Consider the following 13587-nt stretch of genomic DNA (forward strand, 5'->3'; position numbering starts at 1 on the left):
TTCCAAAAATAGTATGTACATAAACACAGTCAAAATAATAAAAATCAACAAAAATGACAAATGTCACAAGGGCAATGACCAGGCATATTCTCTCAATATATATGAATTATAGCCAGTCTGCTTGTAAAATATACCTTAAGTGGAGTGCATACTGGCGGTGAAGAGTAATCTCATAGTAATTACCTATAGATTGTGACAGTGCTTTTTAATAAATTGAATATCACTTGCAGTGATTATGTTAACTGTAAAAATAACATTTTACAAACTATTGTACAACCATCAGTAGATAAGGTAAATGAGAATATGCAATATAGTATTATAATTTTTTACAGGCTAAAAATGCCATTGCTCATGCTCTGCAATCGACTCGTCATGACTGTGATCTTCTACGTGAACAATTTGATGAAGAACAAGAAGCTAAGGCAGAATTGCAGAGAACTTTATCCAAAGCAAACAGTGAGGTGGCCACGTGGAGATCTAAGTATGAAACAGATGCCATTCAACGTATGGAGGAATTGGAAGAAGCTAAGTAAGTAATGATATTGCCCATAAAATATTAAATCAACCCTATAATGCAAGCCTGCAACACTAGACCAAAATGTAAAATCAGAATGCATCCTGGGTCATTTTGGCAAAAATATATTTGTGACTGAAGCAGGAAATCATGTTAGAATATTTTTTCATATATTTGTAATAGTTATCAATATGAAGGGCTTATATTTTGTTAATAAGAGCTATTTGCCTTTGCATTGCTTTTAAGATGTAATAATCTGTGGTGTATTCAATCATAGGAAGAAACTAGCTCAGAGGCTTCAGGAAGCTGAGGAGCATGCAGAAGCTCTGAACGCCAAGTGTTCTTCCCTGGAGAAGACTAAGCAACGATTACAGATGGAAGTGGATGACTTAATGATGGACGTAGAAAGATCAAATGCAGCAGCCGCAGCACTAGACAAAAAACAAAGGAACTTTGATAAGGTGATTTTTGGTTGTTGCCTTTGTTGAAAATAATGCATTGCTTATGTGAAAAATGGTTAAAGGACGGTTGCTCTGTAGAAATTATATCTATGCTATTAGCTGTGTGAGGAACACTGTTCAAGTGATAATGTTGAGACTGAATATATGCATACTCTCATCCCTAAATCATTCTCTTTCCAAGGAGCCTACAGTAATCAGAGACTCTCCTACAGTAGCAGTAATCTATGCTCAATCTGAAATGTATACCTACTATTGATCTGTTCCAGTGGCGTAACTATAGCTCCGCAGCCCCCGCGGTGGTGGGGAGGCGCAGAGAAAGTTTGGGCGCCGGGGGTCTGCGGGGCTATAGTTACCCGCTGCTGTCTCTGCCGGTACCTGCCTGCCGTGCCCGGTGCCGTCACGGTCCCGACTCCCGTCTCTCCCAGCGCTGGCTAGTGGCTCCTGCTGCTATAATGAAAACGGACACTTAGAAAATGGCTGCCCCCATACTGCAGACAGTTTTCTGTCTGCAGTATGGGGGCAGCCATTTTCTAAGAGACTTTTCATTATAGCAGCAGGAGCCACTAGCCAGTGCTGGGAGAGACGGGACCGTGACGGCACCGGGCACGGCAGGCAGGTACCGGCAGAGACAGCAGCGTTGGGCGGCGAGGGGAGGGGGAGTGGGGGCGCCCAAAAAATTTGTGGCGGGGGGGCTCAAAATTCGTAATTACGCCTCTGATCTGTTCCTTAGCATAAAGCTTCTTAAAGTCCTTGCTTTACACTATCCTTAACCTGTTTCCTTATTATGTTTAGTGACAGCGGCTCAAGATACGTTTTTCTCCATGGATAATTGTTTTTATGAATAATTTCCTTGCTATTTATTAAGCAATGATTTTAGAGAACTAAGTGGACTGTATGCCACACTAACTTAAGCAATAGGGGGCCAATTTATTGCCGTCCATATCTGAGGATGCAGAAGTTCTGGGATAACATTGGCTCAACTCGCAATGCGATCGTTGACTACAATGCATGAAATATCAATTATCGGTTGCAGGCAATTATAGCTTGCGATAAAGCTCTGTTCCTGTGATTGGTCTATATGCAAAATACATCAATGCTGTGCTGCGTGTATGCAGTCAACATCACTGCTACCACCACCAGTATCCCCCTCCCTGTCATGATGACTCCCCCCCCCCCCCCCACAGCAGATGGTGATCAGCACCTGCAGCACTGCAGATCTTCAGGGTTCCCTTCTCCTATAAACCCTGGTGCTGTAAAGTGAACTGCTGCTTTGCAGCATCACTTTACTGCATTGGGGTCACAGAGCAGCAGGAAACCCTGTAAACCAGCAGCCCTCACTGGACCACCGATCCCCCGACCCTGAGGAGAAAAGCTGTGCAGATGTGATTCATCAGCTGACGCTGGCATTATTATCACAGGGCTCAATGTGATTTTTTAGCAAATTCGGCCAGATAGCATTTCCCATTATAAGCATAGCAAATGTGGTCTGTCAACTAAAAAAAAAGTGAATACAATGGTGGGGAGCAGTTTTTCATAAAAACTTTTCCAAAAGCTTTTTGATACATTCAGATGATACTAAAATAATGTGAAAAGGGTGTGAAAACACCCATTTTCACATTATTTTGGTGAACATTATGTTAGTACAGTACATGAGCATCTAACAGAAAGAATATGAAAAGTCACAACAATATATAACGCAATGTCAATGTATTTCTCTTACATCCAATGGGGATCAGTAGATATGGAATACAGAGGGTCCAGGCAGGCCTGTAGCAATATACATTTTCTTTACCAAGTCTCAATCTCCTCCATCTATAGTAGTGTTGAGCCTGCATTGTGCTTAAACTTAAGTGTGTTCTAATTGTATTTAGGTGTTTCATCAAGGCTACCTCAAGCAGTGAAGGCTTTTATTTTATGTTAATTACTTCATTTAATCAGTTCCAGATTTTGTTCTGATTACTTCTTCACGGGAGTTTACAAAATTAATGACAGTCTGGTTGCTCTTCTTTGATCCACAGGAGTGATAATCATTTTTTATATGGACAATCTCATGGGTCCCCTTACAGTACTTCAGCCTTTCTGCTGAATGAAAAATAACACACACATTAGAATCTCATGGATTAATCATGAACAAGCCAATATCCAATCTTGTTTTTACCTAGAGACTTATCTTTTAGTCAGATTTACAATAAAAAGTTCTAAAATATAGAGTAGAATAGTTGACTTGATGAGCTGATGCTGGAACAGGGAAACATATTTCTCATTTAAAGTTACATTCTTCCACATCTGTGAGCATCTTCTGCACAATGCTGCAAGGAGCCTTGCCTGAGCAGGTATGATTGGCAGACATCAGTTTTACAGAGAAGGTGCTGCACACTTCTCTGTAAAACTTCTGAGTGTACCCATTAATAAGGACAGCTTTGCAATTATATGGGGGTATACTATTAGAAAGACTTAAATGCCTTTCTATGAATCTGTAGGAGACATTTTGCTTCCATTTTTTAACCACTTGTTCACCTGAAAAACAGCTAAAATCACAGAATTTATTTTTTTCACCCATTTCCAGTCTATTCTAAAGACCTCATACCACACAATATTATTTTTAGGTCAAAAGGTTGCACCGAGGTAGCTGAATGACTATGCTAAGTGACATAAGTGGGCGGCACAAACATGTGTCCCATTGACCGGAAGACCGTTTTAAAAACTAGGCCCCACTGCAATGCAAAGAAAAAAGTTTAATAAACCCATAATTTCAGCAACAGGTGGTACCCCTGGAAACAGATGGCCAAGTTCTCCGAATCATACAACCTCCAATTTTTATGACTTTTTACATTTTGAGAAGCAGCAAGAGGAAGATGCATTTTGAAAAAGATGATTCTTAAAAATGATGCTGCTGAAAGAAGTTGATTTTTTTAAATTATTAATAAAATGATGCTGTTGAAAAAGATGATTTTTTTTTTAAAGAGAGGCTTGTAGCTGGTGAAGACAGACTAGAGGACAACACAGGCAAGAGTGAGATTGGGTCAGAGGTCAATATCCACAGTACTTATGAGTGGAGTGTAAGTGAGCAGTATGCATATCCTTATGCATGTCCTTATAGTAAGGAGTAGCGGGGGTGTAGTGTCCGATGGAACTGTGTACTTTCTCTGGGGTTCCAGCTAACGCCTGTAGGATTATTGTCGATGCTTACTCTATCTGTGTCAGCACGGTGCAGATGGTCACTGATGTCTGATGGCAGTGTGGGTAGCTCCCAGTGTATTGCTGGTGAGTCAAAAGCATGAGGAGATGCTGATGATGCTGCAGACAGAACCAGAAGTGATGCAACAGGGTTCATCTCCACGGCAATGGGAGACTTATTTCACTATAGGGAGATTCTTTCTTCTTCTGCCATTACCAATATTATTTTTGAGAAACCACAACCGGCCTACAAAGTTGGGAACCACTGCTCTACAGCAACAGGACAGCAAACCTGTATTATTTCTTCAGCACACAACGTACAGCACCCCTGTCTCTTTAGACTTTAGAATGACAAGGTTATCCCACACTAGTCCGGATTGTCCTCAAATCTCTCCTCATATATTATATATAATATATATTATACCCTCACAAATAAGTAAAGCTCTGTCTCCTGTGCAATTTATTGGACCCACTCCAGTCAGGGTTTCATTCCCAACACTCCACAGAGACAATACTGACCAAAGTAGTGAATGATCTGGTCATTACTTACTATTTTCTAGATCAGGCATGTCCAACGTTGGCCCTCCAGATGTTTTGAAACTACACATCCCAGCATGCGTTGGCATTCTCTAATAGCAAAACTGTGGCAAAGCATGCTGGGATGTGTAGTTTCACAACATCTGGAGGGCCAACGATGGACATGCCTGTTCTAGATATATCTGCTTATGTTGACACTGTTGACCATACTCTTCTCATGCAAACACTACAATCTTTTCTTGGTTCTCATTCTACTGATCTAACTGCTCTTTCAGTGTCCTTTTCTCTAATTCCACCTCAGTTGGATTACCTCATGGCTCAGTCTTGGGTCCTCTGCTTTTCTCAATGTATACCTCATCTCTTGGCAAACTAATCAGTTATTTTGGGTTTCAGTATCATCTGTACGCAAATTAAACCCAAATCTTCCAAGACTGGTCTCCATCTGTATTGGTCCCTGTAACTGAATGCCTTTCTGCTATTTCATCTTGGATGTCATCTCGGCACCTCAAACTGAATATTTAAAAAAAAAAATGTATTATATTTCCACCAACAACAACCTGATAGCTCAATCTGCACCCATGCACAATAAGACTATTTTCTAGTTTTCAAACATTGAACCATTCCCAGAAAACTCATCTTTTCAGGCAAGCTGATCAAATTCCAGAATCGCCCACATACTGTAACCTTCATAAATCATTCCTATCCAATTACAAGGCACTATACAGTACACACATATCCGTAGCATTTTTTTTTCTGACCTTTCCATCCTCCTGACCCCTGACATTGCTGGGGCACCATATTATACAGCCCACCAAGAACCTTTGCAACCAGGTGGACCATTATGCAATAGATAACACCTATCCTTGTTCATCAATTCCTATTTCCCTATTGACTGTCTGTAACTACTCATTTTGTTTTATCTCTATTTACAATTGTAAAGCGCAATAGAACTTGCTTTATCGTATAAGAAACAGTTAATAAAAAAATAATAATAATGTAAAGCTATATTAGGGTTTGCTGCAGGATTCCAGCTCTTAGGATGCTGGCAGATTGAAGACAGACAGCGGAATCCCAGTCCCCTTCCTACCTGCATCTTAACCCTCACTTCGGCAGCCTAACCTTAACCATACTCCTTTAGTGAAAACCCTAGCCCTTCCTCCTAACACTACCCCCCCCCCCCCCACCACACTCACACACATATATGCATATATGCACCTATAAACATTGTCTCCACATAGATTAGGGAACAGGATTTTACATTCCACTTCCACTTAAAGGAAGTGACTTTACTAAGGTGAACTAGTCTAATTTTAAGTGTGTAATATTTTGTCCTTGTACACAATACTATAATATTTATAATTCATATAAAATGTGTGTCTATTTCTCTACTCAAGGTTATAGGGGAATGGAAACAGAAGTGTGAGGAGTGCCAAGCTGACCTCGAACTATCCTTGAAAGAGTCAAGAGGTTTGAGCACAGAGCTTTTCAAACTAAAGAATGCCTATGAGGTGGCGCTGGACCAACTGGAAACATTCAAACGGGAGAACAAAAATCTCCAACGTAAGTTTATATTTTGCTGCACAGTGTTTGCAAAACATATGATAGGCATACACAAATAACATTTTGGGATTTTTTTTTCTTCTTCGCTGAAGAGGAAATCTCAGACCTCACAGACCAAATTGGCATGACGGCAAAGAGTGTTAGCGAACTGGAAAAACTCAGAAAGCAGGTGGAGCAACAGAAAGCTGACTTAATGTCAGCTTTGGAGGAAGCGGAGGTATGCCCAGTAGGGAGATGTTTGAGAATCTGCTTTACTGTACTTTATCATGCTATGTTTCATGCAGAAGAGTAATTGAGGAAAGTATATCTTCTACTTTAGAGAATGTATACAATTTATCTTAGATTCTTTATCCTGCATTCTTAATCCTGGAAACAGTTTTATAAATAAAATTAGGAATAAAGTTCTAATTTATTTTCTGTTCTTAGCTATCAACCGTCCTGATGTACTGTGGACGGGGGAAATTCTTAAGATGACTGCCAGATGGCTGTGCCAATGTAACTTACTAATGGAACCATTATTTTATGTACATTGTGCTACAGCGCAAGCTGAACAGCATAAAGCCAAAGCCTTCTTCACACACTACAATGATTAGATCCTATCTGCCAGTTGTATAATGTTTGTTACATGCACATGGGCAGTATGAATGGCGAGTCCCTAAACACCAATACACATGTGTTTAGCAGCATTATAAGGGGAGCTACATGTGTATTAGCCTAGGGCACCTGGAACCTTTAATCAGGCTCTGATTATACATAACCTTACTTATATGATTTTAACTGTCAAGGGGAAAAGGGGGAGGTGGTGGTGGTGGGGGTGCACCCCCTGCTCCATGGCCCTGCACTTCCGGTAATTAATTCCTGACATCAAAGGAAGTGGGACTAACAACCGGCAACAACATGGGTGGGGCTTATGTCTCAGGCAGGTCTTAACTCTGACAATGCTGAATAGGCTTTGTTCTATGTTAATTCCAGTGGGATAAAATATCTCCCCTGCAACTGCATGTCTTCCTGTGATTTGCAATGCTTCCTAAGGGAAGGCACTGTCACTGCTAGTCAGTCCTTGAAAGAGACACATTTTGCTGTAATGAGTATTAAGTCAAACGCTTTAAGGTGCATGGCACTTGTACTAGGCATTCTGTCTACTGTGAGACATGCTAAACTTTCCAGATAATTAATATTGCAGTAAACTATTGCATTTAACTAAATGCATTTATATCTAGGGAAGTCTTGAACACGAAGAATCAAAAGTACTTCGTCTCCAACTGGAGCTAAATCAGGTGAAGTCAGAGGTGGACAGGAAAATAGCTGAGAAGGATGAAGAAATGTCTCAAATAAAACACAACAGCCAGAAGACAATTGACATTTTGAATAGCACCCTTGAGTCTGAAATACGAAGCAAGAATGATGCCCTGCGACTGAAGAAGAAGATGGAAGGGGACATTAATGAGATGGAGATACAGCTGGGCCATGCCAACAGACAGGTGGCAGAGAGCCATAAACAGCTGAATATCATTCAGGCCCAACTGAAGGTCTGTATCTATTATACAGATATACTATTTGTTTTTCTTATACATAGAGGTCAATCCAATTCTGTGCGAAGTGTGCGAGTTGCCATTTACACGGGATTTCATTGTTGGCAATAGCACCCTAGCTCACACCTCAATTTCAGACCAAATTCACAAAACTGGGCTCACAGCTTTATGTCTTTATGTTCAGGCTGCCATACAGTATGGTTTTTGCCACACTGGCTCAAGATGTGGGGAACTAGCACATAATGAGCACATAACCCATTAAGGCAAAAAGAGAAGCATCATTCCTGAGGCTGAGCTTGATATGGTATTGTAGGAGATGTATAAATCTCCTCAGAATGGGAAACTAACCCTGAATGTAATGCCAGAACTGGAGTGTGCTAAAATATTTATGAGGCTAACATTAATAGATATAAAACACTGATAAATGTAAAAATATTCCTATGTATTTAGCCTGAATAAAACAAATCGGATGCAGCTACCATTCCAAATATCTCATTGTAAACATGCCTCTAATTATGGAGAACACTTGTATACATGAGTAAAATCTATTGCCATAAAGATTAAACTGTACTAACTGACATATATAAGGGGATAACCTATTATAGTCTTACTCTGTGCTATCTAATTAGCCCTGATAAGAGGGCATGTGTCGTGGCTTATCTGGGAATTTGTTTGCCAACTTCAGGCAGGTGAATCAAAATCCCTGAAAGCAGCCCTGTTTTCCACAAAAATTGGGCTTCCCATGGGTGAAAACACACAAGTTTCACTGACTCTGTGTTTTCGCATAAAAAACAGGTATTTTATTGGGTCTATGTGAATAGTCTGATAAAACCATTAGTGACAAATCAGGAGTAATTGGATACCACCCATAAAGTATATTGGAATGTAGTGTCAGATGCTAGAATGAGTAGGTTTATACTGGTCTATACAGATGCAAGTAAATAAGAACGTTTTTCAGTGTCAACTCAATCTTAAGGTTTTTCTGTCATTTGTTTAAAGAAGCAAAAAATACAATTCTGATTTTTTTAATACACAGGAAGGACAAATACAGCTTGATGAGCTAGTTTCTGCCAACGAAGACCTGAAAGAACGCATAGGCTTGTCGGATCGCAGGAATCTCTTGCAGCAGACAGAAATTGAAGAGCTACGGTCTTCCCTGGAACAGACAGATAAAGTTAGAAAATTGGCCGAGCAAGAGCTCCTTGATGTTACGGAGAGGGTGCAGCTTTTACACAGCCAGGTAATTATATTGTTAAAAATTATGGGGAATTAAAACTTTTGAAAAAAAAATAGGTCATGGTTATATGGAGAATATGGAATATGCCACATATTGGCATCTTTGTTGAGTGGGTAAATTAACATAAGATGAGTTCTAAAAAATATACTTTATTTTAACCATACTAGAAGTTGGTTTGACAATTTATGTTTGAAACCAGTTTTAATAATAATAATACTTATGACATTCATATAGCTACTTATTACCTATTCTAACAACTAAGGCCGGTAACTCGTTAGGCCGATATCGGCACAGTGTAGTGGAATCGCAATTTGTGTGGTTCCAGTTGATAGATCAACATTGTCTAGATAGACAGCCAATAGGTCGACAGGGTCCAAAGGTCAACATGCAATAGGTTGACATGAGTTTTTCTCAATTATTTAATAAAATGTTTGAACTTTTTTATACTTTACCATCCACGTGGACTACAACTGGAAATGTAGTTTGCCAAGCAAAGCTCCAGCAGAATGAAGCACCAGGCCTTGAGAGGGTATGCATTATCCATATTGGGGGGTCCATGCCGACACTGACAGCAACATTTTTTGGAAAACGCATGTTGACCCTTTCAAGTGTCTACCTTTTTAATTTAGAACCTGCTGACCTTTTAACTGTCCATCTAGACCAGGCATGGGCAACCTGTGCTCTATTTGGAAAACTACAAGTTCCAGCATGATTTTCCACAGTTTTGCTATAGGGAATACTAAAACTGTGGCAAGGCATGATGGGATTTGTAGTTTTACAACATCTGGAGAACCACAGCTTGATCATGCCTGATCTAGACACCGTTTATGTAATGCACACCCTAATTGTGCAGATCACATAATGTGCATGCCCAACTGTGTGCTCCATGGGGTCACAAGCGAAATCTTCAAGTCAGCCGTGCAGCACAGCCAACCAGAAGATGATATCTGACCTGGTGCAGTGTAAGACTGCCTCCCATCAGAACCATGAGTATCTTGTAGAACTGTCGGCTCATATACGGTCGCCGGGTTGACACTGTCTAGATCAGGGCTGGGCAATTGCGGCCCTCCAGATGTTGATGAACTACACATCCCAGGATGCTTTGCATTAGTTTTGCTATGTGGCCATGCTGAAACTAATGCAAAGCATGCTGGGATGTGTAGTTCATCAACATCTGGAGGGCCGCAATTGCCCAGCCCTGGTCTAGATGGACAGTTACCGGATGGACCACTCTTGGTCAAAGGCACCTAATTAGACACCTAAACATAACCGATAGGGTCCAGAGTGACAGTGACAGGAGTTAGACCCAAGTGGGAAATCGATGGAAATGAGGTCAACAGTCACCATGTTGACGCAAGTTTTTCAGTTTTTCGTGCTGAATGAGTACTGTATAGGCCGAGTACACACTATGCTGATGCATGCACATATCATGATAATATCGGCATAGTGTGTACTGTGTATAGCATATTGAATTAAGGAACTAGATGTTGCTCATTAGATTGGGTAATGTGTACCAGCAATCTGCTATGGTCCGGGATGAAGGTAAAACTCTCCAACCAGTGGCATGATTGTCTGTCATGCATAGGTGTACCCGGGTTAGATGTCATCTAGTATAATTTGCTGTGGTGATGTTCTGCAAAATCAAAGCAAGCTGGCCAGACATGCAGTATATACTGTAAATATTTAGCTGCTTATGTTTACATAAAACACCTTTCTGCAGGTTATAATCCTAATTCTCAATAAATATATTTGTTAAATGTCTAGAACACAAGTCTGATCAATGCCAAAAAGAAGTTAGAAAGTGATGCCGCTCAGCTCCAGTCGGAGGTGGAGGACGCTATTCAGGAATTACGAAATGCAGAAGATAAAGCAAAGAAGGCAATTACAGATGTAAGACACTTTCCAATGTTTATAACATTTTCATTTGAATGCTAAATTGCAATTAAGTGTTGCGGTTACAGTACCAGGGAAGGTGAGAGAGATCGATATTTATTTTGCATGCCATTGATCATCAGATCTTTTCACCAAGCCGACCATGATGTACATTTGCAAATTTTGGAAATTAAAAGTTTTAGGTTAAATCTTCTGTGAAACTATTGTTTTGTGTAGAATATAACATAAACCCTCACATAATAAGGGGTAAATTTACTAATCATGTTTTATCTCAGGATTTTTACCGGGGGACTATAGATAGTGATACCAGTGGACCCTTTACATGCTAGTACTTGCGGTTCCCCAATTACCAGCAGTCAGGAAGCATTGCAGGGACCTGAAGTCCCTGCTGTAAAAGATAATATTTTTTTACAAAACTAAATAACAGACTTTCAACTCGTGATACCCTTGGGCAGTGGGTGCCGAGTTGATAGTCTGTAATTTAGGACATCCCTAGACTTCAGTCTTGGCATTGGGTGCCTGGAGGGGAGAACCCTTTATTGGGGGTGTCTCCATTCCCTCACAAAATCCCGACAAGGTCTGACTAGTTAGAGGGGTAATATTACAGACAGGGGACAAATATAAGCATGTGCAATTACCTCCCTGGCTAGTGAAGCCCAATGCTGATTTTAAAAATATGGGGGACCCCAAAATCTTTTTCTTCCGAATTTTTGAGACCAGTAACCGATTCAAGGAACTGATTCAGAACTGATCACTGATGTGCTAATTCATAGATAATCGAATAACTGTGCATGCATAAATAAAAAGTGTATGGATTGTAATCTCAATCCCCTCGCAGTTTGACTGACAGGAAGATGGCGTTTGGGGGTAGTAATCGTCCATTTATGGGTGTGTTTGAAAAACTAAGTTTTAAGGGAAGGGTTCTGTGATGTCAGTAATGGCCTCGATCACTCTGTCTCAGTGGCAGATGACCATATGAGTCAGACGTACAGTACTCACATTTGCACAGACTGGGAAAACCATTTGATGGTTTGTGAATTGAGTATGAATTTGCAGGCGAATAGCAAAAAGCAATCCATTCACAATTCACTTTCAGGTTTTTTTCTCTCTGGGTGGTGGCTATCTACTCGCAGTCATCTGCAACTTTGCATATGAGCGATCAACTCTGAATCAGCACCAAAGTGTTCAGTGCTGGTTCATAAAATACAGGGGTACCTCACACATTTTTACTCCTGTATTTTTAAAACTCAGGACCAGCTCAAGGGTCCCCGAGGCTGGTTATGCTTATAGGCGAGGGGGGATTTGTTACACACATTTTATTTTCATTTTTTTTAACAATTTCAACACACTTAAATAGAGAAACAATGCACAGATTTTCAGGGTATTGAGAGTCATGTGGAGCCATAGTAAAGAGGGAGCAGTGCCAAAAAAGTGGACATGACTATGCCCATTAATATTAAATGAAGTAAAAATGTCAATAATTGCTGGGCCCTTCAACACAATGCGGGGGAGGGCACCCGCACCCGTTTCCTACCTTACTAGATCAGGAAGTGGGTCCCTCTTAGCCCAGCAGCGTTATCTTTCCAGTGATATTCAGGAAGATGGCCACTAGAGCGCAAAGACTCTATCACATTACAAGAATCTTTGCTTTCAATGCGCAACCCCATCTTCTGAAAGATATCACTGGGAACAAGGAGCCAGCCACGGGTATACTCTGGAGGAGAGGCATGGGTTGCAGCGTACCTGGCCCCCTGCTGGTCCCCTAATTAGTAAAGATTTAAATATTTCAAGATTGCTTCATTCAGGGGAAAGTTTGGTCATTACATACTATATTATATAATTGGTTCTGGATGTTTTATTGATGTAATTATAGCAAGCCATGGAAACATGAAAGAGTGAGTTGACTTACTAAAATGTATACCTCCATACATAACATTCATTTTTGTGTTCTATTTTATTAAGGCTGCCATGATGGCAGAGGAACTGAAGAAGGAGCAGGACACCAGTGCCCACCTAGAGAGAATGAAGAAAAACCTGGAACAGACAATGAAGGATCTTCAGCATCGTCTTGATGAAGCTGAACAGTTGGCCTTGAAAGGCGGGAAGAAACAGCTTCAGAAACTAGAGGCTAGAGTACGTACAATACAATATGCACCAGACAAATTAAAGTGTCATAATACTTCATAACAAAGTCAAGTTAAGTCAATATCTTGAAGGCAGTGGGCATTCTGGGGTGGACACCCAGCATTTCATGGGCGTGCCCACAAAAAAATGGTGGGAGCGCCCATAGAAATGCTGGGAGGGACCCAGGGAATGCAAGCGTTCCTCAGCCTTTGCGGGGTGGGCGGCTGATGTCACATGACATTAGCGCTCGCCCCCAATTCACAGAAGACCATGCAGCAGAAAAGTAAGTCCTGGGCTACCTTTTAGCTACGAGCAGAGGAAAAATCCTTTGAAGGTACATAAACATCAAATAATTGGTACTTATGTAGTATCTGGGCGCCCGATTTTTTGATTGTATGCCTTAAGTTAAGGCATACAATCAGATGCGATGCGATATCGCATCGCATCGCATGCGACCATCGGATGCGATGCGATGCGATGACCCGATTTTTCCATAGGAATCAATGTTAAAATGGACTGAGTCCATTTTAACAAGGAATTCAATGGGAAAAA

At 40.7% G+C, this 13587-nt stretch overlaps 1 protein-coding gene across 1 annotated transcript in view; it reads left to right on the forward strand.

Moving 5' to 3' along the window:
- Positions 1 to 13587, forward strand: part of LOC146007152 (myosin-4-like) — a 58610-nt gene that overhangs the window by 35125 nt on the left and 9898 nt on the right. Inside the window, exons 28-35 of the mRNA XM_083145527.1 lie at positions 333 to 529; positions 792 to 975; positions 6084 to 6249; positions 6342 to 6466; positions 7470 to 7778; positions 8818 to 9021; positions 10783 to 10908; positions 12874 to 13044. Coding sequence (XP_083001653.1) covers positions 333 to 529; positions 792 to 975; positions 6084 to 6249; positions 6342 to 6466; positions 7470 to 7778; positions 8818 to 9021; positions 10783 to 10908; positions 12874 to 13044 — 1482 coding nt within the window. The remainder of the gene's footprint in view (positions 1 to 332; positions 530 to 791; positions 976 to 6083; positions 6250 to 6341; positions 6467 to 7469; positions 7779 to 8817; positions 9022 to 10782; positions 10909 to 12873; positions 13045 to 13587) is intronic.

The sequence above is a fragment of the Crinia signifera genome, chromosome 6 (assembly GCF_055691185.1).
Source record: "Crinia signifera chromosome 6, ASM5569118v1, whole genome shotgun sequence".
Taxonomy (NCBI): domain Eukaryota; kingdom Metazoa; phylum Chordata; class Amphibia; order Anura; family Myobatrachidae; genus Crinia; species Crinia signifera.